The 27562-nt window shown below is 42.6% G+C and overlaps 2 protein-coding genes across 2 annotated transcripts; one reads left to right on the plus strand and one right to left on the minus strand.

The window, feature by feature from the left end:
- ECI2 (enoyl-CoA delta isomerase 2) lies at positions 1-17113 on the plus strand. Its single transcript, XM_079712854.1, has 9 exons — positions 1-123; positions 2239-2337; positions 2563-2751; positions 5298-5367; positions 8908-9010; positions 9746-9866; positions 14373-14462; positions 16042-16185; positions 16836-17113. Exons 1-9 carry the CDS (start codon positions 16-18, stop codon positions 16989-16991), a joined length of 1080 nt encoding a protein of 359 aa, XP_079568980.1. The 5' UTR covers positions 1-15; the 3' UTR covers positions 16992-17113.
- Positions 16998-27562, minus strand: LOC307059126 (testis expressed protein 56-like; the record flags this gene model as incomplete). Its single annotated transcript, XM_079712856.1, has 3 exons — positions 16998-17427; positions 22327-22525; positions 27355-27562. The coding sequence occupies 3 exons, from the start codon at positions 27560-27562 to the stop codon at positions 16998-17000; spliced, it is 837 nt and encodes a 278-aa protein (XP_079568982.1).

Genomic DNA, 27562 nt, shown 5'->3' on the forward strand with positions numbered 1-27562 from the left:
TTGTGTGGCCCAGCAATGAGAGCCAGCCAGAAGGACTTTGAAAACGCCATGAATCAGGTGAAACTCCTGAAGAAGGATCCAGGAAATGAAGTGAAGCTAAAACTCTATGCACTGTATAAGCAGGTAAATGCCTAAGGTGCGATATAAAGACATTTTGAGCAGATAGGTCCTCAGACAGACATGCTGTGTGTTGTACTAAAATGCAGCCTTCATGCTTTTAGGGTTTGTGTTGCTGCCTTTCCTACCAAGAGTGTATACATGAGAGTTTATTATATTAGACTTCAAAATATTATTAAGGCAAAAAGTAACTCCTCAGGACCACTCCAGAGTAAAAGAGACTTAAAAGATATAACAACCAAAGGTGTAGATCTTATTTGGCCACTAATTAAAATAAATCAACTGAAAAAGTGGTCTTGAGACAATTGGGGAAGTTTGATTAGGAACTGAGTATTAGGTGTTACCTAGGAATTATTCTTAATGGCATCATGGTTGTATAAGAAAATGTTGATTTTTTTTTTTTTTAGGAATGCATACTAAGTACCTAGGGGTAAAATAGTATGGTGTTTGGCTTTCTCTAAAATAATGAAGCAAAAAAGGAAAGAAAAGGATGGGTGAAGCAAGTATGGCAAAAATGAGAGTTACTGAATTTGGGTGATGAAGATTGGGAGTTCATTACAGTATTCTACTTTTGTATATGTTTGAAATTTTTTATTACAAAATTTTAAAACTCAAGTTTTTAAGTTACAATGTCTGAAAAATGTCCTGGGAAGTCAGCCCCTCTGGGTTCCTGTGTGTTTTCTATTTTTCTCTTCCTGTGCCACGTATGAGCCTCTCTTACTTTCATACTGGTGTGTATAGTAAAGAATTTAACTTTGCCCCCAAAGAGGTCTGACCTTTGCTCTTGGCTTCTGGGAGGTAATTTCTAAGCCCTTGAAATGCCAAGAGTGATAGAAGTGTCTTTGTTCGCCTGGAGAGGCCAACAGTGGTCTTTAGAGTAGGGGCTGTGATTACACTCTAATCATGCCGAGGTGGTGGAGCCCCAATGAAAACTCTGAACACTGAGGCTTGCATGAGCTTCCCTCGTGGGCAGTACTCTGTGTGCTGTCACGCATCAGCCTGGGACTGGAAGAGTGCGCTGTCCTGACTCCCCGGTGGCCGGCTGGCGGCGGGCTGGGGTGTCCCACACACACCTTCCCCAGATCCCACCCTCTGCATTCTCCCTTGCTGATCTTAATCTGTATCCTTTCCCCCTAATAACCGGTAACCAAGAGTACAACAGCCTTCAGTGCATTCTGTGAGGCATTCTAGCAGATTATTGAACCCGAGGGTGGTTTCGGGAGCCCCCCAGTCTTGCACTTGGTGTCAGAAGTGGAGGGGGGCAGTCTTACGGCCTGCGTTGCCTCTAATTTCTCAAGTGGCTAACCCTTGCAACGTGAGTCTTATCTCTTTGGAGAGTCTTAGCCTCCTTTGCTGCCTTTGGTTTTCAAAGCCTCTTTCTTCTTTCCTCTTTTAGCTAGTTGTATTACGAAATGGAAAACCATGGTTATTAAATGGAGTTTTAAATTGCCATCTCTGAAAATAACTGAGTGCATATTTTTTTTTTATCTCAAAACACTCAGTGTGCCTACCCTCAAACAAGTAAACTTTAGTTGCTTTTTGCTTCCTGCTCGCGTGTCCTTCAGTTAAGTGTCCTAAGGGCCAGCGGCTCTGATGACCCCACCCCTGCCCCCTTGTACTCAGCTGCAGCTGTGTTGCTCAGTTATCAGATATCTGCCATGGAACTGGGTTGGGGAGGGTGTTTCTTTTGAATGGGCTTTCAGTATACACTGTGTGTTCTAAATGTTTGTGGGCGAGTTACCTTTGAAGATTGTTTGCTTGAAGATTTTGATCATGTATGAAGAATGTGACCATCGCTGTAAAACTAATGAACGATGATGATTTTTTAAAAAGTATTCAATACTTTCCCAAAACCCTAATCTTGCATTATTTTCATGCACAGGCAGTTATAACTTATTTTAGGGACTGATAGCCAATAGCATATTTTGTCCCTCCAGTCTTTTCTCTCTTGCTTGTGCATTTTTAGCAACAGCATCAAAGGGAGAAGGAAATTCAAATCAATTTATGTACCTTGGGAGGGGAAGGTGCATTCACGCTAGCGTGCATCTTATGGGTCTTAACTATTTAAAACTCCAGTTTGCATGGGCGTTTGCCCAATAATTGCCCCTCTCCTTTTCACAGGCCACTGAAGGACCTTGTAATGTGCCCAAACCAGGTGTGCTTGACTTTATCAATAAGGCCAAGTGGGATGCTTGGAATGCTCTTGGCAGTCTGCCCAAGGTACGTTTACTTATCATTCTGCTCTCATTCCGTTTGCTGTGCTGCTAAAGGAAGGGGTTGCTTCTCATTATTAAGCCATTACAGATGAGCCTTCTAGATCTTGAGATCCCTCTACTGAACCAGAATCTCTATTCTTTCTTCATTGCCAGGTGTACTTATTAGCACAGGAAGTTTCTCAAAATGCTTGTTCATTGACCACGGGCTGAAATTGTCATCTCTCTTCAGGAAACCGCCAGGCAGAACTATGTGGACTTGGTGTCCAGTTTGAGTGCTTCATCTGAGTCCTCCAGCCAGGTGACACCTGCAGCAGACAGGAAGCAACCAGGAAGTGACGCCCTGGTGGTGACCTCCCAAGATGGCATCACAACCATCACATTGAACCGGCCCGACAAAAAAAATGCACTCACCACTCAGGTAACACGACCTGCCCTAAGAGTCCGTCCTGCTTTTCTTTTCTTCCTCTGTTTCACTCAAAAACTATAGTGTGTCAGCATCCTTCCTGTTTCTGTGAGAGCTCTTGTTTGATTTATAGAGAAGATTAATAATTGTGGCTACTTCATACAGCAGAGTGGGACATTCATTATTTAGCATTTGTGAGCTTCAGCTAGGTTCTACATGCCCAGAAGGCACTGCAGCTTTTCTGATGATGGAAACACAGATAAATGATGTGAATATAAATGAAACACATGTCACTGTAAGAGACGATGCAGAGGGCTTCTCTGAGGTTGGCATAGACGCTCCCTGGACGTCTCTTCGTGTCACTTAGACTTGAGAGTGAGTACTGATCTACTTGCATGGAGCTTTATTTTGTACAAGTAGAGGAAAAGGGAGAGAAGAACTTAAATAGATCATGACCCAGGTCTGCTTGAAATGAGCTGCTTCACGAGGGCACTGTTAGTCTCTGAATCGGTCATTGAACTAGAACGACAATAAAAATAACCACTTCTGCAACCTAAGCGTCCATCGATGGAAGATGGACAAAGAAAACACGGTACGTACACACAGTGGAGCACTGTGCAGCCATAAACAATTGTGAGATCTTGCCATTTGTGACAGTGTGGATGGCCCTTGAGGGCATTATGCTAAGCGAAGTAGCTTAGAGAAAGGCAAATGCCGTATGGCCTCACTTATAAATACAGAGAACAGCAGATTGGCGGTTGTCGTAGTGTGGGGTGAAGGGGGTCAAACCGTACCAGCGTCCAGTCACACAATGGCTACGTCACAGGGATATACCGTGCAGCACAGTGACTATACTGCTGCTTTCCGTGTCTGAAAGTTGCTGAGACAAAAAATCGTAAAATGTCTTACCACAAAGGAAAAACACGTTAACGATGTGTGGCCATGGACGTTGGCTTATTGCAGTCATTTTACAATGTATACAAATATTAAATCATTACGATATACACCCGAAACAAACATATGTCGGTTATACCTCATTTAAAAAAAATAAACTGACGTTGAAGGAAAAAATAGCCACTTCAGCCCTTTCCCCTTGACAAAAAAAGGAGAGAATTAATTGGATACTTGGTGCTGAACTGGGAGTAAAATTCAAAAGGGCTGTAACCCCTTTTCATTGGACATATCACCTCTGTTGTAGTAGAGAAAGCACACTACCTTAAAATAGTCTTAAATAAGGATTCCATGAAGTTGGATATGCACTATGCAGTGAACAAAGCATTCGAGTCTCAAAACTTTTTCCTTTTCTCCTGACCTTTTTTTTTTTTTTTTTTTTTGCGGTACGCGGGCCTCTCACTGCTGCGGCCTCTCCCGTTGCGGAGCACAGGCTCCGGACGCGCAGGCTCAGCGGCCATGGCTCACGGGCCCAGCTGCTCCGCGGCATGTGGGATCTTCCCGGACCGGGGCACGAACCCGTGTCCCCTGCATCGGCAGGCGGACTCCCAACCACTGCGCCACCAGGGAAGCCCACTGACTCATTTTTATATATCCATGGTAGTAATAGTAATAACTACTCTTTACAGAGTGGCGCGTGTGTGTCAGTACTTTCCACGCAGAGGTTTTATTCCCACAAGGAGCCTCTACCATTATTGCTGCCAAACAATAAAATAATTAGGTTAAGTACTTATTTGCTGCAACTCACATGACTAATAACCAAGAAGATCTAAGTTGAAGCCGTGATCTATCCATCCCTTAAGCCTGGCTCTTCCCAGATACCCTCTCATGCTGCATCACCATCCCGGTAGTCATAATGGAGCTACTTCCTCATTCCCTCCCTCAGTAGAAATGATTTCACCTCCATTCATACATTATGTAAAGTCCATGCGTCTGTTTTTTCAGTAAAGGATGTGTATCTGTAAATGTGAGCCCTCTTCCACCATTCTCTCCCTCATCTAAGGTAGAAACTGCACCTGTTTTAAATGCCTTGAAAGCTACGACAGCTACACGTCCAAGAGTTTCAGAGACGTTGCTGATTTCAAACACTGGGCCCGCTGTTCTTGACGGAGTCCAGCCTTTCACTCTCCACAGCACTCCCAGACTGCCTGCCACACTCACGCTCTCTCTTGACATCCCAAATGAAAATCTGCTTCCTGGAAATCTTCTCTGCTCCCCGCCCCATCCTGCCCACCCCAGAAAAGTACCGGCAGCTCCTCTGAGCTTTCTGCTGCTTTGTACTCTCCACCCATCTTAGAGCTGTCCCCGTCTATTAATTCCAAAAGCCCAAGGACTGTGTCTTACTCGTTCATTTTGGGGGAAAAACATGGATATATTCCCCAGCATCTTCTACATAGCACTTGGTACAGAATACACACCACGTAATCATAAAAGGAATGAAAGTCCTTTCAGTCTTCCGGGCCGCCTTCTAGGTTCTATAAATACAACCAACATAAGTGTTAGGCGCTTTGCAGAGGCTGGGCTTGCAGACTGGTGTTTAGTGAAGCCCCTGGTGATCGTCATCGTCTTCAGAGTTTTCTTCTTTTCCTCATCTTCCCCCTTTCACGCAGATGTATCACGACATCATGGTTGCACTTGAGGCTGCAAGCAAGGATGATTCAGCCATAACTGTTTTAACAGGTGAGACATTTTCTTAGATTTCTTGGTTAAATTTCTATTTGGGGGGATTTTCACCTAGGTAGGAAGTTGAGTAAATAAGCTCTAATATCTTTCCTAGTGCTAAGATACTCTAATTCTTAAATACATAAAAAATATGATAGACACGGGATTGATATCTTTATCACGTAAAAAGCAGATACAAATTGGTAAGAAAAGTACTAAGGCCTATTAGATAAACGGGTGAGTAAAATGAGCAGATAATTTATATGAGAAAGTCCAGGCATTAAAGAAACAAGGAAAATGCAACCAGATTAATAAGCACAAACAGAAATCAAAATGATGAGATACCACTTTATACTTACGTGAATTAGCAAAATTTCATGTCATACCCAATTTTTTTTTTTTTTTTTTTTTTTTTTTTTTTGCGGTAAGCAGGCCTCTCACTGTTGTGGCCTCTCCCGTTGCGGAGCACAGGCCCCGGACGCGCAGGCCCAGCGGCCATGGCTCACGGGCCCAGCCGCTCCGTGGCACGTGGGATCTTCCCGTACCGGGGCACGAACCCGTGTCCCCTGCCTCGGCAGGTGGACTCTCAACCACTGCGCCACCAGGGAAGCCCGTCATACCCAATTTTGACAAGGTTATGGTAGGGTAAATGCCTCTGCTCCCCTGCTGACAGCAGCGTAATGGCTATAAAAAGTATAAGTAGCTAAGGAAAGGGCATTTGACAATATGTAAAATGTTCATATACTTTGATACAGGAATCCCACTTATGGGAATTTATTTTAGGGAAATTATCCAAGAAAAAGGAAAGGTCTTATGTAAGAAAGATAATCTTTGCAGCATTACTTATAATTGTAAAAATGTTAAAACATTGTAAATATGCTGCATGACAGAATTATAAAGCACATTATAGAACATCCAATAGACTATATACAAGTATTAAAAATTACAAGTCTAAAAACCGACAGTATAGCAAATGTTTAAGATAGAATAAAAAGCATTAGCAATTATATCAGCACTGTGATAATAAGTGGAAAATATGATGGATGCTCCTGGGCCTGGGCTGATGAGAACTCGGAGAATGGAAGTCATTGAACTTGGAAGGGGCACTGCGTGTAGTGGTGCAAGCTGAGGGTCAGGACTCAGATCAACTGGAGTTTAAATCCGGGCTTCATTCCTTACTACCTGTGGGCAACCTCTGCTTCCTGAATGGAGAAGACAGTGTCTTCCTAACCCCACAGAATGATCGAGGTGGTGGCACGAGACAGTGCAGGGCAAGGCTCACAGCAGGTACTTGGGAGACGGGAGCTGTTACCGTGTGTTGATGCAATGGAAGCAGGACTGATTTTATTTTATTTTATTTATTTTCTATTTTGGCCACACCATGCAACTTGAGGGATCTTAGTTCCCCAACCAGGGATTGAACCTGCACCCTTGGCAGTGAAAGTGCGGAGTCCTAACCACTGGACCACCAGGGAATTCCCAGAGTGATTTTATTTTCTTTTAATTTTCATTAAAATTTGTAAAATATTATATAGAGATATCAGAGAGCTCTCAGTAAAAAAGGGAGATGGGGAGAAAGAGAGATACCTAACAGCTGATGAGGGGGTGAAGGAAAGGGAAGAGTTGAGCATGGCCCTTATATTTCACAAATACACCTAGGAGAATGGAGACAACAAAATCCGTCTAGAGGTGGCGTTGGCTTGATACAGGAGAAGAATGTTTTCTGGTTGTTTAATTAAAAATTTTTTAACATCTTTATTGGAGTATAATTGCTTTACAATGGTGTGTTAGTTTCTGCTCTATAATGAAGTCAATCAGCTATACATATACATAAAAATTTTTTTAACTAAAAGTATAATACAGGCACATGGTTTTTTAAAAAATCCAAAGACTATGAAATAGCATATAACAAAACTAAATCTCACTCTCCTTAGAACCCCAGTCTTGCTTCCTAGAAAAACTCAGCTTTTCTTGAGCCTTCCAGAAACTGCCTACGTGTGCACATGTGTGTACCCCGCCTCTTGTAAACAGAAAAGGAAGCATGTAGTACATACATACTATACCCACCTTCTCCTAACAGCATACCCCGAAAAATTGTTCTCTGTCAGCACGTATACATCTAAGTTTTTCTCTGCAGGACTACAAAGTATGAAAGTTTTGGGATTCCATAATTTATCTCATCATATTCCTCTATTGATGAATGGGGAGACTGTACTTTGTCTTTTGCTATTAAAATCATGCTGCAAGGGTATCCTTGGACATATGTCTTGCAGCGAATGTGCAAAAATATCCAAAGGCTTTAGTCTTAGAAGTGAAGTTGCTGGGTTTCGTAATAGTAATAACGGCTAACTTTTATATCATACTTCCTGTTTGCTGAGCACTGGTCTAAGCATTTTAATTCATCTGATAGCTTTTTGATTCTTAACTTTTCTAAGCTTTCTTGCAATAACCCTGTGAGGTTAGGCCCTATTATTACTTGTATCTTACAGGTGAGAAAACTGAAAGATTAGGTTTTGATAAGTAGTGCTTTTCCTATAGTGATTTTCTATATATCCTTCACTTTCGTTTTCTAGTTCCTTTTTGATCTAAATGTTGTAATAGTAGGTCCTTTAATTTCCAGAAAGGATTTTTTTGGGGGGTTTTCCATTTCTGTTATCAATTCCTAGTTTATTGTATTATAATCAGAAATGATTGGTTTTACTAATTTTACTTTTTTTAGAATCTATTAAAATTTCGTGTATATTAGCTATATATTAAAATCTCTGCCTTGAAAATTAAGAATCAAAAAAATGGCCAATATTTTATATCATCCAGGAACACTTAAAAAGTAAGTTCAGGGACTTCCCTGGTGGTCCAGTGGCTAAGATTCCATGTCCCCAATGCAGGGGGCACCGGTTCGATCCCTGGTCGGGGAACTAAGATCCCGCGTGCCACACGGTGCAGCCAAAAAAATAATAGTTATGAAAAAATGTTTTAAATAAAAAATTTTTAAAAATTAAAAATTCATGCTTGATTTTTAAGGTATAGAGTTATAATTATATCAGTTAGACTTGCCTCTCTAATTCATGTTATATAGATTTCCTAAATTCTGTTTTCTAATTTATCTGGCTGGACTGAAAAAAGAAAATTAAAGGCATCTGTTTCTCTCAGCCCATCCTATGCTGGGTCCCCCCCACCCAGAGCCTTTGCATGTGCCGTCACCACTGGAGAACACTCCCCCCACCCTCTTGCCATCTACCCCTGCCCGTGTCCTTCAGATCTCAGTCCAGTCATTCCCGCCTTAGCAAAGTCCCTCCCTGAACCCCCAGGTGAGAGCAGAGCCCCATTGCCTGCTCTCCTGTCCTCGTGTCCCTTTGCATCATCATGGTTCCATTGCCTACAGTTATTCATGTGTCTTTAAGTCAAGGTCCAGCTGACTCCCTAGTCTGTCAATTAGGGCAGGACCCCAGCTGGTCCACCAGTGTATTTCCAGAGCTTGGTACAGAGCCTGGCACATACAAGATGCCCAGTGACTGCTGTAGAGTGAATGAGCGGTGGATCCATGGATTTTGTTTACAGGCAATGGGGACTATTATTGTAGTGGGAATGATCTGACCAACTTCACGGATATCCCCCCTGGTGGAGTGGAGGAGAAAGCCAGAAGCGGGGCCGTTTTGCTGAGGTGAGAGCACGTCTGTCTCATCCCGGGGGGCTTATCCTTACCAGTGTGGTCTTGAGCTGTGCCTAAGTAAAATAAATACTTCTTAGGTTCCGTGTAATCGGCTGTGACTTTAGGCAAGCATATTTCTCCAAACTTCTATCGGGGCATTTGCTCCATCACTGTAACTTCTGTTACCCGTTCTCCTGGCCTCCCTACACCACATTGGATTGGAAAGCATACAAGTCAACTATCGCTACAAATTAACTTCTCCCATATTGAGGCAGAGGAATTCAGCAACTTCTCCTCTGGCCAGAGGAAGCCCTGACTGCCACGATCGCCGCTCATAGGAGACTTGAAATAGTCTCGGGAAACACAGAGGGCGTGAAGGCGTCTCCTCCTGCCTCATTAGTCCCTGCTGCGTTTCTGGTGCCCACTGAGCTGTGATACCGCAGCACGTGCTGGCGGCCACCCTAGCCTCTGAGTCTACAGCTGGTTTACATCCCTGACCGAATGCCTAGAACACAAGATTTGAACCAAGGCTGACCTGTGGGACTCTGTGAGTTTCCCTCAAGTGCCGTTCAGATGGGAGGAACCTGGTGCTGGGGAGGTGGCAGGGCAGAGAGGCACTGCTGGGCGATGGGAAACTCACCAGCCTGGCCAGAAAAGCATGTTCCAGACTCACCCTGTCTTGCCTGCATACTTCAGTGATGCTACTTTGGCATATTTAAACATGCTTTTATATTTCCACATCTGTAGGGATTTTGTCGACTGTTTTATAGATTTTCCGAAGCCTCTGGTTGCAGTGGTAAATGGACCAGCTGTGGGAATCTCCGTCACCATTCTCGGGCTATTTGATATCGTGTATGCGACCGACAGGGTAAGTCAGCTCCCAGAAATGTATGAAGTTATACAAGTAAAAAAGAGATCCTCTGAATTCTCCTTTATTGTTGCTAGTAGTAAACAGATTACATATGGTTTGTGGTAGAATGGACCAAATTTAAATTTTTCCCAAAGAATTAGTCTAATATGACGCGTTTTATTTTTCCTTTACTACTGACTTGAATTTTCCTAAACACGAATGTTGTTGTAAACATTGCCCCAGCTCTTTTGGCTCTGTGCTCTAATCCTATTACACAGCACTTGTTCATTTTTACTGTAAAATAGGAACCTTCAAAGCTTGTAAGCAGGGGGCAAAAAATAGCTGCTTTGGAGGTTATGCAAGTGAGTTATTTGATCATTTTTTCCAAGTAAATGAATCCTGGAATTTATAAATCTAGAATAAGGAAGAACTTTCAGGCATTCTTCTACTTTCAGTCCCTCCTTTGCAGATAAGAAAACCAAAGCTCAGAGAAGTCATGTTCACCATTGAATTATATAGATTTTATTTTTTCTTCCTACTACAGTCATAATATATGTCATAGTGGAAAATAAAATTTTGGAAAATATGGAAAAGTACAAAGAAAAGAGTTAATTTAAAAGGCACTCCTTATCTCACCACTCAGATAAGCAGTGCTAACATTTGGGTTATTTAACTTATCTAATTTAACCAGTCCCTGACACTGGAACCCTAGAATATTTCCAGTTTTTATCCTTCTAAACAAAAATGTGATGAATGTTTATCTTAGAACTTTTACTGTAGAACTAATAACCACCTCTTAGGGTTATTAGATTCTTAGAGTGGCTTTTGCTTTTGTGGCAGTAAAATTTGCTAATGTACATACAGCCTTGCAGGGAACATTTGGTTTTTACCACTGAAGAGATTACTGGTTTTGTTTAGAGGTATTTTCTCCACTAATAGGACCCTATATTAGGGTCCTTAACTCTTTGGCTCATCTTTTACTGGATTGCTTTCAATGAGCTTGGGCATATGGTCAGATCTAGTTTTTACTAATAATTTTCCCATAAAAATAGCAAATGGAAGTCTATAGACGCTAGGCTACCTAACCTTTGTAAGTGGAAGTTTCTGCTCAAAGGCAGAAATTAACAGTCTTCTGTCACATTCTGTGTGTTAAATGACCAGTTAATTGACCTGCTTTGAGCAGGGTGGGATCAGGAGTTCCTGACCTGAACTTGGGGGTCTCATTCTCCAGTACTTGGAGGCCAGATATCATCATATTTGAATCTTGTCCTGATTCTCCCACTGGATTCCAAATGATTGTCATGTACATCATCTTTTCAAAGATTTCTAGGACTCCCATCTTATGATACAATTTAAATTAAAATTGAAATCAGAGGGAAATGCGTATATATTATATATGCTAAAAGATTGGGCCCAAAGTAAAATATTTGACAAATAGTGACCACTGCTAAGAGTTCACCCAACTGAATTAAACCAAGGTTCAATTTAAAATCAGGGAAAGACACAGAAGAAAGAAGCTGTGGAGAGGAATTCATTTTACAGGGTTTCTCATTCCTGGCTTCATGAACAGATACCATATTAAATGTAGGTTAACATTTAACCCATATAACCAAATTATTCTTTATTATGGGTAATAAGTAGTGCCTCTGCCTATTAGCTTCTCTGTCAGCAAACAGTACATTTCCTCTTTGAGTTAATAAAAAGGCAGAAGTCATAACAGTAATAGATCTTTGAGTGCTCAGTATCTAGGAGGCACTCTGCTGAATCACATTATATGTGTTCAGTAAATGCCCACGTTAACTGCCCTGCGAGGCAGGTGCTCTCATCCCATTTTACAGATGAGAAAACCGTGGCACAGAGAAGTTAGGAAGCTCCAGGGTCACCAGACAGCCTGACGCCAGCATCTAACCCTTAACTACATCTACTGCTCCATTTCTGAAAATTAGCTCAGTGTTTGCTTATAATAATGTTTATAAGTAAATTAAATGCTGCTTATTATCAGCTTTCCATGCACCTGTTTGTGGCTCTTACCAAGGTTGGCTGCTTCTTTCAGTTTTCTGGTTATGTTCCTTAGGCTGTGACTTCTCAGCACATTTTCTCCAATACGCTTTCTTTTAGGAGGGAAAAGAGAAGATAGGTGACATTAATAACTGTTTACTTTATACTTTCATTATTTTGATTTGTATGCTTTGCACATTATATGTTTATATATTCTAGCAATATTCATTAAAAAAAAACCCACCATACCTGATTATGGGAAATGAAGTCTAAATATGCTGTTTACGGAATTGCTGATTATAAGTTAATTTCCTTTCATTAGAGCTTTTCATTCATCAAGAAACACAAAACTATTTCTGACATCTAGAAAAAAAACTACAAATGACTCTGTAGTCTAAATAACCAATATTAAAGTAGTTTCTGGTATTTAAAACCAATCAAAAACCCTCTGGGGCAAAATCAAGACATGGCAGATTGAGGAGGTAATTTTTCAACTCACACAGTAGAGGCTAAGCTTTCTAATACATGTTTTTAAATGTGTCTATAAAGTGATGGATCAACAAATTAATATAAAAATACACAACAGAGGGCTTCCCTGGTGGCACAGTGGTTGAGAGTCCGCCTGCCGATGCAGGGGACACGGGTTCGTGCCCCAGTCCGGGAAGATCCCACATGCCACGGAGCGGCTGGGCCCGTGAGCCATGGCCGCTGAGCCTGCGCCTCCAGAGCCTGTGCTCCGCAACGGGAGAGGCCACAACAGTGAGAAGCCCGCGTACCGCAAAAAAAAGAAAAAAGAAAAAAAAAATACACGACGGAGAGGAATAAATAGCCCACATAAAAGAAAATATAAATGGCTCTTAAAAACGGGTGGGAAAGACACCATTAAGAAAAGGACTTGTAGGGACTTACCTGGTGGTGCAGTGGTTAAGAATCTGCCTGCCAATGCAGGGGACACGGGTTCGAGCCCTGGTCCGGGAAGATCCCACATACCGCGGAGCACCTAAGCCCCTGCGCCACAGCTACTGAGCCTGCGCTCTAGAGCCCACGAGCCACAACTACTGAGCCCTCATGCCACAACTGCTGAAGCCCGCGTGCTTAGAGCCCATGCTCCACAACAAGGGAAGCCACCGCAATGAGAATCTCGCGCATCGCAACGAAGAGTAGCCCCCGCTCGCCGCAACTAGAGAAAGCCCGTGTGCAGCAACGAAGACCCAGTGCAGCCATTAATTAATTAATTAATTAATTAATTTTTAAAAAAGACAACCAATCCAACTTAAAAATAGTGGGCAAGTTATTGCAGGCTACTTCACCAAAGAAGGTATGCAAATGGCTGATAAACACATGAAAAGATACTCAACATCATTAGTCATTAGGGAACAGCAAATTAAAACCACACCGAGACACCACGACACACCTACTAGAGTGGGTAAAATTGAAAAGACTAAGGATAACGACAGGTTCAGGGAGAATGCGGAGTGGTTGGAACTCCCTGCTGCACCTCGGAAAATAGTCTGGCAACATCTCAGAAAGTTACACCACACGTGAACCACACAGCCCAGCAATTACATGCCTGGGCGTTTACCCAAGAGAGTTGAAAATACACCTTCATCATCACCTTATTCATAATATCCAGAATACTGGAAATACCACAATGGCTGCAACTGGTGAATGGATAAACGAATTATGACACATCCGTACAATGGAATACTACTCAGAAATAAGAAGGAACAAACCCTAATATGTGCAGTAACAACGTGGTGACTCGAGAGCCTTCTGCTAAGGACAAAAGCCCACAAAAGGAGGAGAGGCTACAGAGTGTGTGATTCCATTTATATACATTCTAGAAAAGGTAAAACTGTAAGTACAAAACAGATCAGTGGTTGCTTGAGGGTGAGAGGCAGACTGACTGCAGAAGGGGCGTGAAGAAACTTTGGCGTTGGGGGGTGATAGAAATAGTCTATATCTTGATCATGGTAGTGGCTACATTACTATACATTTGTTTAAAACTCATCAAACCGCATACGTTAAGAGTGGATTTTGTGTGTATACAGGCAGACCTCAGAGATATTGTGGGTTTGGTTCCAGACCACCGCAATAAAGCAAATATCACAATAAAGTGAGTCACGGGACTTTTTTGGTTTCCCAGTACATATAAATGTTTACATTATACTGTAGTCTGTTAAGCATGCAATAGCATTATGTGTAAGAAAACAATCAGACATTTTAAAACAGCTTTAATTAAAAAATAACACTGTTGGGAAAATGGCACCAGCAGACTTGCTCGACTTAGGGTTGCCCCAAACCTTCCATTTATTAAAAAAAGATAAAACTGCAGTATCTGCAAAGCACAATAAAGCAAAGCACAATAAAAGGAGGTCTGCCTGTATAATAATCCAATAACCATAATTTTTTTTAAAGTTCTTCAATTAAGTATTGTAAGGAGGATAGAAACAAATAGAGAATTTTTTGAAATCACACGTGAAAAGATGATTTTCTTTTCTCTGTTTTCTTCCGCTCTTCAAAAAGGCAACATTTCATACTCCGTTCAGTCAGCTAGGCCAGAGTCCAGAAGGATGCTCTTCTTACACTTTTCCGAAGATAATGGGCCCAAGCAAGGTAATTTTTGGAAACCTTAAGACGAAATGTAATGTCATCTCCATTCCAGAAGTAACCCCACACTCTCTGTTCTTTCCCTCCATAGTAGAGGCAACAGACGGAAGCGAATTATTTGCACCCCGACTTCAAGAGTTTTAAACATAGAGGAACCAGGCCGTGGGAAGCGTCTGGTCTGTAGGGAAATTTAGACGCTCTCTCCCCAAACTGGGGGTGACTCTCAGCTGGGTGCCTCGTGCTCCCAGCGCCGCTCCCGGCCTCCACAGCCTTTTCTCCAGACTGTCCCACAGGGCAGTAAGGCTCCAAGGGGCCCAGTGGCCGCTCAGGTCTGTCCCTGCAGTTATGGACACCTAGGTGCCCACCCTTGGTGGGCAGGACCCCAAGGGGATCCTGACAAGACTGAGAGCCGGGGGTAGGGAGAGGCTTAGCAAACATCCTTCGGGATCTGAAAGGGGGGGAGTGGGAATTGAGCCTCTGTTCGTTGCTATTAGGTTTTCACTGAAAAAAATGTATATTTTAAAAATCTCTCTCTTTTCTTTTGTTTCTGGACATGCCATGCGGCTTGCAGGATCTCAGTTCCCCGAATGGGGATTGAACCCCGGCCACGGCAGTGTGAGAGCCTGAAATCCTAACCATTAGGCCACCAAGGAATTCCCTTTTTAAATCTCTTTCTTCAGTCACGTGCCTTGAATTCTTATACAGCTTTGAACTTTGAAAATTTGGGCAGACCCAAGCCTAAGGCTTAGAACATTTGACTCTGAAACTGTCTTTCCTTTTCTGAAAGAGAAATTGCAAACATAGGAAAGGATATCCACTTGGTATTGTTAGGATATCCCCAGTATTGTTAGAAACTGAACATCAGTCTCCCTCACTTTCCTTCAGTTAAGTGGAGCTCATTGGAGTACCTGGGCAGGTAAAGAAAACTGTCAGAGCCAGACCACTGTGTGAATTTCCAGGGAAAGGAATTTTTAAAAAATATTTATTTATTTATTTATTTAATTTATTTTGGGTGTGCCGCATCTCAGTTGCGGCACGTGGGATCTTTCGTTGCAGCCTGTTAATCGAGGCGTGCGGGATCTAGTTCCCCAACCAGGGATCAAACCCAGACCCCCTGCATTGGGAGCGTGGAGTCTTACCCACTGGACCACCAGGGAAATCCCCAGGGAAGGGAATTTTGACAGTTGGTGTTCCTAAATGTTGGTTGGCAATTCCTATGACGGTGATTTTTCTTTTTGTTTTATAATTGTTTATAGTGTATAAAACAGGAACTCATTGCTGCCGTGTGTCATAGAATCAACATCTGCCTCACAGCCTTTCTGCCCCAGGCTCCCAGCCCTTGCTCCCCATCGTAGACACACACAGAAGCAGCAACCTCTACAAACTGTCTAGAAAGCCTAATGGTCTCAGCACAAAGTTGGCAAACCATTGCCTGTGGCACCATTAGTTTCTCCCTTAATGAGAAATACTGGCGACCTCAGAGACCAGAAGGAGATGTCCCTATGTCTACTGAAAGCAGTTCATTCTGAAGTTAGCTGAGCCTTGTTTCATTGCGTTAACGTCTCAATCCTGCTTTTCATTTCAGGCAACAGAGATGCTCGTTTTTGGGAAGAAGTTGACAGCCCGGGAAGCATGTACCCAAGGACTTGTCACTGAAGTTTTTCCCGACGGCACTTTTCAGAACGAAGTTCGGGTCAGGCTGGAAGCGTATGCAAAGCTCCCCCCAAACGTTAGTATTCGGGGTTTTTTTGTTTGTTTTGTTTTGCTTGTAAGAACCATGGAAGTCATCTATTTGCCTTGAGAGAATAAGCAATTTAAAAAACAAGACAGCTGGCTCTGAGCACATCTAAATCTGAGATTAAAAGTAAGCATAATAATGTTAGAAATACTGATTTTTACAAAACTTATCAAATAGGCATTCCATTTCTGTGCTGTGGAGACAGAGGGGCGGTTCTTTCTGGGCACCACTTTGAGGAGGTTGATAGGCAACCTTTGCCAGCACTTTCATCCTTGAATCCAGGTGAGCAGCCAGACAGGTTAACTTTGAGGAGATTCTGACCACGCAGCACTTAAGTTTTTATACGTGAGAGCTGGTGACTGATTTTCTCATGTTCTCACTGCTCAAAATGTGGTCTTGGAACCAGAAGCTTTGGTTTCTATCTACAGCTTCTTACAAATGTGTGACCACAAGCCCTGCCCCACACATGCTGGGAGGATGTGTGCACACACGAACGTTTGAGGTACAGTATCTTATCTACACATATTTCTTAAGGTGTCACAGGATCAAATGAACAACAGAGAAACAAGCATCAGAATTCTAGAATAATCTCACTCCTCTTAGAATGCCTCTTAACCTTACTGTTGGTTTTGTTTTTTCAGGCCATGAAAATTTCAAAACAGGTCATCAGAAATAGGGAGAAAGAAAAGTTACACGCGATTAATGCTGAAGAAAGCAGTATCCTGCAGGAGAGGTGGCTGTCAGATGAGTGCATGAATGCCATTGTGAACTTCCTGTCCAAAAAAGCGAATCTGTGATGACCATCACATAAAAGCTAAACGTTTCCAAGGAAGGGATGTGCTACTATTTCTGCTTTCCAATTCCTGAACTAAGTAAACCTTGCTGTGCCTTTTTTCAGTGCTAAAATACCAGTTATGATAATTATACTTCACTAGAGCCCTGATGAAAAACAAATGATGTGAAACCAGCTTTGAGAATTTACGTAGGTTTTTGGTAGTGGGGAGTCTTACGTCTTTTGCTATGAATCGCTGTTGCCAGGCACACTGAAACATTGTGCCCGGCGTCCTGCTCTGAAAGGCATTCACAGCGTTGCAGGCTGAGACCATGTGTTCGAAAACCACTACTGCACTTTGCTGTCCACACAGGCTCACTGACTTGATCGGCCCAAACACCGACAGTCTCTGGATGACCGAGTCAAGATCTTTAGTGGGTCGCATGTTCTTTTTCAGCCATCTGGCAGGGGGAGCAAACAGAAGGAACAATATTACTAGAGGATAAATTAGAATCTTAGTTTCATCCCCGCCCCCATAATTTGATAGAAAGGGATGAAGGGATTGGATTGTTTCATTGGAAAGTGATGTTCTGTATCAGTGATTATTTCCTCATTTATCGTATAGTCTTCATTCTCATTTAGTGTGGTACTTTATAAAAAGCACACCTGAAAGCTACCCTAACTGTCCTTGTGACTTTCTGTTTCGATGGCTGCCATATGTATCACTTGACAAGAGTTTATTCCAGTGGCTATAGGATTGGCATGGAATATTTTGCTCTTCTAAATGTCCTCCTTCCTTTTTAACCTCCTTCAAGCATCAGCATCCAGATAGCCAACCCACCGAACCTCTAACTTCTTAATTCTTAATTTTTTTATTCCAGTAATCGTAATCCAAAGTGTTCAGTCTTATAGGAAGTATATTAATAGTAATAACCCATTCATGTTTATTGAGCACTTACTATTTGTTTCTGGTGCTTAATGCCCATAAGCACATTTTGTCCTCAAAAAACAACGCCAAAAATTTAAAATGTGGTAAACTGTTGCTGCTACCCATTTACAAGTAAGGAGTCCAAGGCATGGAGATGTAAGTAGCTTTTCCAGAGTCCGAGTCCCAGTAAGGGTCAGAGAGTCCCAGCCCCACTGTCCCCATGAGCCGCCCATCCCTCCCACTGACTTCAACTGACATCCCTGGACAAAAGGTGAAAAACAATGGTTTGAGGATGCCGAAATTAAACAAAAGCAGATGGATTGTGGTAAGGCATCAAAATGTGGAGAAGCATCTGCCCATGAGTGTCTGAGATTGTGGGACATTAGGAAACAATTGCTGGGATCTCTGTCCTAAGCACGGGACATATGCCCCAAAGGCAGGCCCGACTGTGCAGCAGTGCAGTGGTTGCCATGGTGTGACTGGCAAAACAGAATTTGAGGCCAAGAAGAATATCTCTCTAACCAGGAAAAGGATTCCCTGGGGCTGGAGAGGAGAATCCCAGAGCAGAGGAGTGACATGCTCCCCTAATTCTAGGTGTGAACCTACACAGCTTAGGTTCACAAGTGGGACAGGCTGAAACCAACCTGGCAAAGGCTTTGGGAAGTAAACTGGGATTTTAAGCGCCACTAACACAAGATCAAGACAGCTTGTAGTCTCAACCTAAGCAGGTTGATTACTTGCTAAAACAAAACCATCAACATTCTCCAGATAATTCAACAAAACTCAGGATCCATGCAACATAATATTCACAGTGTCCATGATACAATCCAAAATTATTGACATACAAAACACCATGAAAATGTGAACAGTAAGGTGAAAAAAGACAACACATGTCAATCCCGAGATGACCTAGATGTTGGACTTGCCCCACAAAGATTTTAAAGCAGTTGTCATAACTGTGCTCCACAAGGTAAAGAAAAACACGCTTGAAATGATTAAAACTACATGAATTCTCATCAGAGAAACTACAAAAAAAAGAACCAAATATTTAGAACTGAAAATCTGAAATTTAAAAATAATTCTCTAGGAAATTCCATGGTGTTCCAGTGGTTAGGACTCAGCACTTGCACTGTGGTGGCCTGGGTTCAATCCCTGGTTGGGGGACTAAGATCCCACAAGCTGCATGATGTGGCAACAAAAAAAAAAAAAAAAAAAAAAAAATTCTCTGGAGGGACTCTAGCAGAATGTAGATGACAAAGGAGTCAAAGAACCTAGAAGATAAATCAACAGAAACTAAGCAATGTGAAGTACAGAGAGAAAAAAATGCTAGGAAAAATACATAAGAGTGACATCAGCAAGATGTTGGAAGTTTCAGGTCCTCATAGCCCAAGAGAAACATCGAATAATCAACTACAGAAGCCCGTCAGACATCTACAGCAAACAAGTGAATGTCCAATCAAGAAAAAAGTTACATTAAAAATGAGGTTTTGTGACATTTTTACTCACTCTTGCCCCACCTACTCCACTGCACGATGTGGTTGGAAGGAATTAGTCTAATTCCCACCTCCTCTTGGGATGGAAGGAACAGTCTGGAACTTGTTTGCAACATTCTGGCCTGTCTGGGTTGCCTGAGGGATTGGTTGCTGTCTTGCCTGACTCAAAGTTCAGATGGAAACCTTGGCATAGTTTGGGTCCTGGGCTAGAAGCCACAGAAGGCAGTGAAACACGTGAAAAGTACAAGCTGATTGCGCACCCATGGATGCAGAGAAAGAGATTACAAGCAGAGGAAGACAATAGAGCATTTAAGACCCTGAGAAGAAGCTGGAATGAGACTCTTTGGGAAGACATTTAAAAGCAGTGGGGGGTGGGGGGGCGGGATTAAAAAAAAACAAAACCAAAAACTAAACCTACACACAGGCCCAGACAGGAGTCACGCCCAGTTAAACCTGAAAAGGCCTGGGCGGATCTCAGGACTCATGGGCCCACCATTTCAAGGCCTTGCACAGCGGTGTGCAAGCACTGGGAGAGGTGGCTGTTCTTTCAAATGCACAGTTTTCAAGAAAAGGTCATGAGGCATGCAAAAAAACAGGGAAATGTGACCCATTCAAAGGAACAACATTTCCACAAATAGTCCATGAAGAAACACAGGCATGAGACTTACTAGACAAAGACTTTAAAACAGCTGTCAAATATGTTCAAAAGAGCTAAAGGAAAATATGGGCAAAGAACTAAAGAAAATCAGGAAAACACTGAACAAAATAATATTAACAGAGATGGAAATTATTTTTTTAAATTAATTCTGAAGATGAAAATTACAATAACTGAATTGAAAAATTCACTGAGGGGTTCACCAGCAGACTCAAACAGGAAGAAGAAAGAATCAACAAACTTAAAGACATTTGAGATTACTGAGTTTGAGGAGCAAAAAGAAGAACAAAAGTGAGCAGAGACTAAGGGACTTATGGGACACCATCAAGCGACCAGTATGCACACAATGGGAATTCCAGGAGGACGAGGAGGAGGAGGAGAGACGGGGACAGAGCAATATATTTGAAGAAATAATGGCTAAAAACACAGTTTGAGGAAAGACATGATATACAATGCAAAAAGCTCCATGAACTATAAGTAGGATAAACACAAAGAGACCTACACTGAGACACATTATAATCAAACCTGTCAAAGACAAAGCATGAATCTTGAAAGCAGAAAGAGAAAAGCAACTCATATACAAGGGATTCCCAGTAAGATTATGAGCAGATTTCTCAGCAGCCAGAAGGCAATGGAATGATATATTGAAAGTGCTGAAAGAACAAAATTGTCGACTGCTAACTCTACATCTGACAAACTCTACATCTGGCAAATAGTGTTCTTCAAAAATGAGGGAGAAATTTAAGACATTCCTCTACAAAACCTGGGGGAGTTCATTACCACTAGATGTGCCCTCCAAGAAATGCTAAAGGGAGTCCAAGTTGAAATGAAAGGATGCTAGATAGTAAGTCAAAGCCACATGAAAGTATAAAGTTCTCCAGCAAAGGTAAATACATGCACGCAAATATAAAACTATTATTGAAATTTTGCTTTGTAACCTCACTTTTTATTTTCTACAGGATTTAAAAGACAAATACTTAAGATATAAATCTATGTTAATGGGTATATAATATATAAAGATGTAATCTGTGACATCAATAACAAATGGAGAGGCACAGTTGTAAATCAGTAGTTCTTGTATGCAGTTGGCAAAAATTTAAGACAGATCATCATGATTTTAGGATGTTACCTGTAACCCCCATGGTAACCACAAAGAAAATATCCATAGAAAATACCCAAAAAGAAATGAGGAGGGGATCAAAATGTGTCAACACAAAAATATCAACTCACAGGAAAGTAGTAATGGAGGAAATGAGGGACAAAAAAATGATATAAGACATACGGGAACAAGATGGCAAAAGTTAAGTGTTTCCCTATTGATAATTACTTTAAATGTGTTAAACTCTCCAATCAAAAAAAAACAGGTTGACAGAAATAATTTTTAAAAATCAAGGTTCGGGCTTCCCTGGTGGCGCGTTGAGAGTCCGCCTGCCGATGCAGGGGACACGAGTTCGTGCCCCGGTCCGGGAAGATCCCACATGCCGCGGAGCGGCTGGGCCCGTGAGCCATGGCCGCTGAGCCTGCGCGTCTGGACCCTGTGCTCTGCAGCGGGAGAGGCCACAACAGTGAGAGGCCCGCGTACCGCAAAAAAAAAAAAACAACAAAAAAAACATATATCTTTTTCTAATTACAATGGAATTAAACTAGAAATCAGCAGAAGGAAAACTGGAAAATCCACAAATATACAGCAATTAAACAACACACCTCTAAACAACCAATGAGTCAAAGGGGAAATTAGAATATATCGTGAAACAAATAAAAAACATACCAAAACTTGTGGGATAAAGTAAAATCAGTGCTAAGCGGAAATTTTATAGCTGTACATGCTTACATTTAAAAGAAGAAATCTTGTAGACTAGGTGTAAAGCCAAAGTTCTACCACTCATATGATACTATCCTAGGTCCCTGGTCATGCTTGGGGTGGGCTGGTGCTTCCCAACTCATGCAGCATAAAAACCCTACAGCTCGGGGGTTGGGTCCCTAAGAATCCCTCTCCAGCCCTGCTAGGTCTGTGCTCACTGACCTGGAATGCGATGGCCTGTGGGGAACCCACGCACCTGCTGCAGTCTCCATGAGTTTTCTCCCAGTGAGGGCTCCTGCAGACACTGGGAGGTGTGAAAACGGGACTCATGCGCTTTTATACAGAGCAATGCTTGTTTCCACACTCACTGTATATGCCAAAGACAACATTGTCATTTTTTAGCTTTTTAAGGCATAAAGAGAGTTTGTGGTCATCCTATACATCTCTAAATATGCCTGCATAGGACAAAAATTAGGCACCTACCTGACAACTATGGTTGACATTGGAGGCTCCTCTGTGTTTTTATTCCACAAATGGCATTTCTTCCACCCCTGATTTGCATTGTTGTCGACTTTTCTTCTCCACAGGAGCATACTGCTTGGTTTGGGGGTCAGGTTAATCTCTTCGGGAAATTGATGTCTTTCTAAGATCCTTTCTAAGCCAGAGAATTCAGAATTCTCACCTAGTAATAGAACAATCATTAATACAATTCAGTGTTCCTTTCCATCTTTGCATAGCACGAGTAAGATGTCATTAATTTGAGAAAGACTATTTGTGCCACTTAATTGCTACTTAGGTCTGCCATTTCTTCATTCCAAAAATATCAGTGAGCAACATTCAGACCGTAGCCTGGTTCTAGACATCTAATAGATGCACAGCAGGAAATGAGTGAATGAACGAACAAAGCAGGTGTGCTCGTCCTACCCCAGGTACTGAAGGTCATCGGTGTAATCTCTGCATGATTCTCAAACGAATGGTAAGTAACTGGACTACTATTTTTATCTTCAGCGATATTAACCACACTCTGCATTGACATCACATCCACTGCTTCACACTGACCTCAGTTGGCCCCTAACCAAATCGCGCATCCGTAGTGACACAAAGAGCTTGTGCCAGAATGTAATCCAGTACACTGCTTCCTTCCTTCCTTAAAACCATCTTCTCCAAAAAGAAGGAAGGAAGGAGAAAGAGGTAGAGAGAGAGAAGGAGAGAGGAAGGGAAGGAGGGAAGGAGGGAGGGAGGAGAAGGGGAGTCGGACCACGCAGGGTGTTTAGTGACATGGCTGAGTTGTCTTGTAGTGTAAGCTTGTTATCTCTTTGCCAGCTGGTAACAATTTGAGAAGCAAAAGCCAGTTTGCAGGCTGTGCTATGAGCACCTCTGCAATCCATTTGGGTGCATAGAAAATAAGCTGTTACACACCTACCGTAGGAAGAGAAGCTGAGCCTCAGAGAGACTCAGGGCGACCCTGCATTGGATTAGGAATTAGATCAGTGCTCGTCCAGCCCCCATTATTTCTCAGGCTGAATCCCTGAAGGTCCCTCCCAGGCAGGGTAATTGACAGAGACTTAAGGGACAAAGAATTGGCTCAAGGGACTATAGGTTGGCATTCGGACTAAATGGCTTAATGACTTGATGAATAGATTGATCCTTAGGAGCCAGAAAAACCACTCCAAGTGAGTCAAGAGCAGGCCTGGAATATGGAGCTCCTGCCCAGTGGGTGAAGGCCAGGGCCCTTAGCAGCAGTTTATTATTAGCTCAGTGTCCACACATCTGGGCTGCCCAGAAGCTCCCACAGGCTTGCCCGAACAATAGGAAGAGCAAAGGGTTTGCTTTGGTTGTCAGAATTTCAAATCTAATGAAATGGACAGCAGCCTACATGGCAGGAACACTACCAGTCGCTAAAGATATATCAATATCTATTCATGTCTACACTGGGAGGCTAAGAGAACAAACTCTAAATCAACATATAACTGGAATATCACTGGGAAATCAAAACCCACTTCTCCAACCTCACATAAATGCTCACTGTATTTTCGATTTTAAAATTGCATTTTAGTTACAAAAATTAAAGACACATGAAAAGATTTCCACTGGAATAAATAAAATCAAACAACTTAAAGAAGTATACATAGTGTAAAAAATTAATGAACAGAAACCTCAGTTAAATAGAACCGGGAGACCAGCAGGGGGAGCTCTCACCCCTGCATTCAGAGCTGAGCCCAACCAGAAAGAAGAAAGATTCCCTTCTTTCCTGCTAGGACTCAACCACAGACTCTTTGTTTACTATTTTTCTTGCCCTCCTAACTTCCTTTCCCCTCTATAAGATGTTCTCCTTCTCAAGCCATGTGGAGACTTGCCGCTGGTTCACCAAGGTTGCAGACCCCGAATTGCGGTTCTCTTCTGATCCTGAATAAACCCGTCTTTGCTGGAGAAATACCAGGCGGTCCTTTTGGTTCAAGTCAACAGCAAAGGGAACATCTTCCTCCCTCCCATCTCTATCCTTCCTCAGAGGTAGGCACCACCCTGAATTTGCTGTGTCTCCTTCTGGAACTCTTTTCTATGCATTTATATACATATTTGCATTTACAAATACATAGTCTTCTTTTGGCAAAAATGGAATCATTGTTCCTTATTTTGCAGCTTGTTTATTAAAACTCTGCAGTGTGTTTTACAGATATTTTAATGTCAACTTTCTTTTTAACAGTATTCCACAGTATGGATGTATCCGTTTATTTAACCGTTCAGCTGTTGAATGACATTAGACTGTTCACAGTTTTTCACCATTATAAACAATGCTTCAACACACACCCTTGTTCCTGCATCTGTGTGCACGGGTGCCAGTATTTCTCTAGGACACTAACTAGAAGTGGAATTGCTAAGTTGAAGGCATGCATATATAGCATGATGTTAAAATGTGAATTTTTCTGTTGTCTCAGTTTTGTCCTAAGGCCACACAGTCTGAAAAATTCCAGTGGTACCAGATACCCAGCTATGAACAACAAACTTATCTGTATAAGAAAAAGCTAAACATTTTTTGGCACATGAAAACTTCTTTAGGCAGAGCTGTTGTAGTGCTGGGTACTGTAGCATCTCCCCTCCCCCTGGCAAATGAAGGTACTTTAAGAGAACTACATGAGCTGGGCTGCGTCTCCTAACACCTGATGTATTAGTGTCCTGGGGCTGCCATAAAGCAGTATGACAAACTGGGGGCTTAAGCAAAAAATGTATCGTCTAACAGCCTGGAGGCTGGAGATCCAGAGCCAAGGAAGGTGTCCTCAGGGCTGTGTTCCCTCTGAAGCCTCTAGGAGAGAATTCTTCCTCGCCTCTTCCCAGTTTCTCGGGTTTGCAGGGGATCCTCAGTGTTCCTCGACTTACAGACGCATCACTCCAATCTCTGCCTCTGACGTCACGTGGCCATCTTCTCCCTGTGTGTCTCTGTCTTCTTATAAGGACCAGTATATTGGATTAAGAACCCACCCTGCTCCAGTATGATTTCATCTTTACTTAATCACATCTGTACCTCTGTAAAGACCCTATTTACAAATGAGGTCACATCCCGGGATACTGAGGGTTAGGACTTAGACATATCTTTGGGGGCACACAGTTCAACCCTTAACACCCAGAAAGGTCTAATGGTAAAGGGTTGGGACCGCAGCTGCCTGTGCCCACAGAGAAAAGAGGTCAGTGCAGGAAACTAGCTATACTTTCACCAACCAGGTGAAGGTCAGAGGACAGGGGTCAAATTTCCTCCGAGCTCCCAGAAAGGAGTCAGTTTTGAGTTATCTTGAATAGGATTTCAAGAGGACTCTGTTAAAGGCTGAGGCAATCTGGGATGAAGTAGGATGGAAGTGTACCGTGCCAACGCCGGGGCGGTGGGGGGATGGGGGAGAGGTCAGCAGGAGGCTGTGCAGGTGAGACCCCCAGCAGCGGAAGCCCCCAAAGAACCCACACAAATGCCACAGAGAGAAAAGGTCAGCTATTGAAGGCAGCCACTCTCCAGAGACCACAAATGACAGAGGACAATGTGATGTTTCTGCAATCGAGGAAAAGTTTTCCCATTCCTCCCACCCTCACCCTTGTCAACCTAAGAGTAGCCACCAAGGGAGGGAGCAGGGCAGGAAGAAGAAATCCGGCACGTGGCCCCACCTGCTGCCAGTTTCTGAGTCTAAACCAGGCCGGTGAAGTGCAGAGCAGAGAGCCTTCAAACTGGACGAGCGTTTAGAGTTTGGATATGAGAGAGGACTGTTTATTACCTGAGCATGACCAGGAAAGCTACGAGATCTGCTTGTAATTTCACCCAAAGGCGATGAGCGAAGATCAACAGAATGGGTACAAGGCGGCAGTTGTGAGAAGAAGAAAATTACGTTCTGCTGACTCTTTACCAAATTCAACTCATTCAATAAGCCAGCAACATACATTTAAAATTTTGACAATTTCTTTGAAAGAACCTGAATCAAGGAACATGCCATCAATTGTGAGGATACTAATTTCCCCACATGTTTAGTATTAAATTTTACCACTATGATAGCCTAAAAGGATCTCCTTGGTTTATCTTTTACTTCTTGGATTACCAGAGTGCTTGAACATCTTTCATGCCTATCAATGGCTTGTGTTTCATCTTGTGAACTGCCTGTCTATAACGTTTATCTATTCTATTAGGTTGCTTACATTTTTCTTGATGATTTTTAGGTAATCTTTAGTGTAATCTGGATCTTGCAATTGATTCACAATACTGTGGATTCAGGGATTAGGGATTAATTAAAATACAAATGGCCAACTTGGCCATAATGTTTTAAAATCATTACCCCAATACCCACCTTCCTACACAGGACTTGTGTATTAATCACTGTGACAGCTGCTACTTTGCTCCCTAAGTTCTTGGGGCGCAAGTGGCTGCCATCCACCTGGGCTTGAACACCCCAGGAGGTAGGTTCCACCCAGCTCTGTGAGTCAGCGGAGTTATCACCCTCCGGGTCAGAATCCGGAAGGGGCAGCCCACTCCATACTGTGAAAGGCAAAGTTTGCCTAGAATGCCCCGGGGAAATGGCCAGCATTTCCCTAGGGGCGGTACAATCCTGGTGACAGAAAGGAGGAGTAGAAAATAGAGCCAGAGAAGAAACCAAAGCCTGACCTTCAACTGGGAAGTTCTCTCACTAATCTTAAAATCAGATCTAAAGCTGAAATTGTGCATTTACTGGTATCTGCCATTCAGTCCCCTTTCCATCTTTCCACAGGCATGCTCTGCCTGAAGAAGAGTGACAGAACTATCTTGCTTCATAAAAGACCAACTTAAACAGAAGGAACCTGACGAGGCCATGGGAAAGTCAAGTCAGTGTGTGGGTAAACCGCATGAGCCCTGAGCAGGGGGTCCCACAGCACGATCAGGATGGGCCATGGGTCTCAAGGGTGGACCACAGCTGCTCTCTAAGACTGAATTCTCACTCGTGGCTAAAGGAGGGGCCGTGGGTACCACCACAAACTGTACACTTTCTAGAAAGAGTTGGCACCTACCCTCTGCCCACATACATTTTTTCTTGTCTTCTGCACTCTTGTAGGAAAAGAGCAGCTCTATCATACGATTTGGAAGCAGCTTGTGAAGGTTAGACAGAGTCTCAAAGGTGTGACGGAGAACCTCAGGATGGTTATAGTTTTGGGGGGTCTTAGGTTTTTCAAGGAGTGGGAGTTTCAGTTCAACTTGATTGTTCCTGGCTGTTCCCAT

The sequence above is a fragment of the Hyperoodon ampullatus genome (genome assembly GCF_949752795.1).
Source record: "Hyperoodon ampullatus genome assembly, chromosome: 10".
NCBI classification, from domain to species: Eukaryota; Metazoa; Chordata; class Mammalia; order Artiodactyla; family Ziphiidae; genus Hyperoodon; species Hyperoodon ampullatus.

What these genes read in the sequence shown, in the direction of transcription:
- ECI2 (XM_079712854.1), top strand. Translation starts at nt 16, where the DNA reads ATGAGAGCCAGCCAGAAGGACTTTGAAAACGCCATGAATCAGGTGAAA. An exon ending in AAAATGCACTCACCACTCAG is followed by an intron (nt 2,752 to 5,297) that starts GTAACACGACCT and finishes CCTTTCACGCAG; the next exon opens with ATGTATCACGACATCATGGT. An exon ending in TCGTGTATGCGACCGACAGG is followed by an intron (nt 9,867 to 14,372) that starts GTAAGTCAGCTC and finishes CTCTTCAAAAAG; the next exon opens with GCAACATTTCATACTCCGTT.